The sequence below is a fragment of the Nicotiana tabacum genome, chromosome 13 (assembly GCF_000715075.1).
Source record: "Nicotiana tabacum cultivar K326 chromosome 13, ASM71507v2, whole genome shotgun sequence".
Classification (NCBI taxonomy): domain Eukaryota; kingdom Viridiplantae; phylum Streptophyta; class Magnoliopsida; order Solanales; family Solanaceae; genus Nicotiana; species Nicotiana tabacum.
The window spans coordinates 87,999,984-88,002,705 of record NC_134092.1 but is presented as its reverse complement, the minus strand read 5'-3'; the positions used below and the strand labels follow the sequence as shown (position 1 = coordinate 88,002,705).

The 2,722-nt window shown below is 36.3% G+C and overlaps 1 protein-coding gene across 1 annotated transcript; it reads left to right on the top strand.

Moving 5' to 3' along the window:
• Positions 1–1,742: 1,742 nt before the first annotated feature.
• On the top strand, positions 1,743–2,336 carry LOC142168211 (secreted RxLR effector protein 161-like). Its single transcript, XM_075228867.1, has one exon. The coding sequence runs from the start codon at positions 1,743–1,745 to the stop codon at positions 2,334–2,336; it is 594 nt and encodes a 197-aa protein (XP_075084968.1).
• Positions 2,337–2,722: the final 386 nt, after the last annotated feature.

The following is a 2,722-nucleotide window of genomic DNA, read 5'->3' as shown; positions in this document are numbered from 1 at the left end:
GAAATGTTAATTTGTTTAATGTTATGTTTATTTGTTAATTTGTTTAACATGCTTGGAATGTTAATTTGTTTTAACATTACTCTTGTTAATTAGTTTAACACATGCTTTATGTTAATAGGTTGAGCATGATATAAATTAGATTAATATTAGCAATACTTATTAATTTGTTTAACATGTTTAATATGTTAATTAGTTTAACATTAAAATAATTTATGTGATGAAAAAGGAATAGTTCATCAGTTGACTATCCCAAATACTTCATAACAAAATGGTGTTGCGGAGAGAAGGAACAGAATGCTCCTAGAAATAGTTAGGTTAATGATGGTCAAGCTAACCTCCCCATTAATTACTGGGGTGATGCGTTGCTTACTACCATCTTTGTGCTTAACCGAGTGCCTACAAAATCAGTTATTACTACTCCATATGAGTTATGGACTAGAAGACAACCCGATCTGAATGTATTAAGACCTTGGGGTTGTGCTGCCTATACACATGATTTCTCTCACAAATATGGCAAATTGAGCCCGAGGGGAAAGAATATTATCTTTATAAGATACTCTGAAACCTCAAAAGGTTATGTGTTTATAGGTCAGCAAGATAGTGGGAGTGTAACGGAGTTTGAATCACTAAATGTCACATTCTTAGAGGATGAGTTCCCTAAGAAGGGAAAGGTAGGTCAAGACCTAACTTTATTTGAGATAATGGATCAAGAAGTACAAGGATCACTTCATTCGAGTGGGAGAATTTTAGCAGATGATGAATTAGTTTCTCATCAAAGACCTCTTTCATCATCAGATGCGAATAAAAGTAATCCTTCTACATTTAGTGGAAGTGACCAAATGGATCTTGTTCCAAGTGGGAGCGAGATGGTCACAGATCTTATTCCAAATGGGAGCAGGATGAATGATCTTGATCAGAGTGGGAGCAACATTGATCCAAATAGAAATAATAATGAATCACAAATAAGACGTGTTTCTCGTAAAAAGATTCCCCACCGACGATTTGATGTTGAAGGCGGCGAACTATTTATGATGCTCCTACAAGAAGAAAATGAGCCTAAAAATGTAAAAGAGGCTCTCGCATGCCCTTCTAAGGATAAATGGACAAAAGCAATGGAAGATGAATTGGAGTCTATGAGAGTCAACAAAGTTTGGTAACTAGTTGACCTCCCTGAAGGACGCAAAGCAATTGGGAGAAATGGGTTCTCAAAATTAAGCTCAAGACTGATGGCACAGTTGAGAGATATAAGGCTCGACTGGTGGCGAAAGTGTATACATAACAGAAAGGAATAGACTACGAAGAGACTTTCTCGCTTGCTGTATGATTTACCTCAGTTCGCCTGGTTCTAGCTATTGTTGCAAGCTTGGATCTTAAATTACATCAAATGGATGTATAGACTGCCTTTCTCAATGGAGAACTAGATGAAAAAATCTATATAGAACAACCTGAGTGTTTCATTGAAAAGGGCCATTAACAAAAGGTTTGTAGACTTTTGAAGTCTATTTATGGCCTCAAACAATCTTCAAGGCAGTGGTATATACGTATTCAGAATGTTCTTGTATCCAATGGTTTTACCATGATGGATGAAGACCATTGCGTTGATACCAAGAGATCAAGAAACAAGCTTGTGATTTTAACATTGTATGTAGATGACATACTTATAGTTGGAAATGATAAGGAGTTTATCACCGAGATAAAGTCATAGTTGTCATCTCAATTTGAGATGAAAGATATGGGTGAAGATGCATATATTCTTGGAGTTAAGATTTCAAGAGATCGTCCAAAGAAACTATTGTATCTCTCACAAGAGAATTACATTAGAAAAGTTCTTGAACGATTCAATATGCAAAAATAGTAGCACAGTTGAAACTCCTATCAGTAAAGACCATATATTGGGAAGTCAGATGTGTCCTAAGACTCCTGAAGAGACAGAAAAAATGAGTCGAGTTCCTTATAGGAGCGCAGTCGAAAGTCTAATATATGTTATGGTGTGCACTAGACCTAATATTTGTCAAGCAGTTGGTTTGGTAAGTAGATATCAAACCGACCCAACTTTAGCACATTGGCAAGCAGTAAAGAGGATCATGAGATATCTGAAGGTAATTGATGATTATGCCATTTGTTACCGAGGCGGAAAGGACTTGCGATTAGTTGGATACGGTGATGCTGATCATGAAGGAGATCTAGACGAAAGGAAGTCTACCTCAGGATATGTTTTCTTACTCAGTGATGGAGCCATATCATGGAGTAGTAAGAAACAATCATGTGTATCACTATCTACGATGGAATCCGAATACGTGGCTCTCGCATCAGCAACACAGAAGCTATTTGGTTGAAAAATTTCTTGGAACACTTGTTGGATACCGCTTAAAATACTGAATCAATATTAGTCTACTGTGACAGTGAGGCTGCAATATCCTCCACCAAGGACCCTAAGTTTCATTGTAAAACCAAACATATGATATCAAGTATAACTATGCGAGAGACATGGTTAGACGCAAGGTAGTGTATGTGAAGTATGTGTCTACAAAAGATATATTAGCAGATCCATTGACCAAACCTTTGTCTAGAGATCCATTTGTGAGACACACTAGGTCTCAAGGCTTGCGTAGACTCTGAAATACTTTATTTTGTTATTTATTATCCCGTATTCACAAAACTGATGTTCTTTGATTATCAATAAAGTTAATTTACATACATACATATTTTTATTGTTGAATGG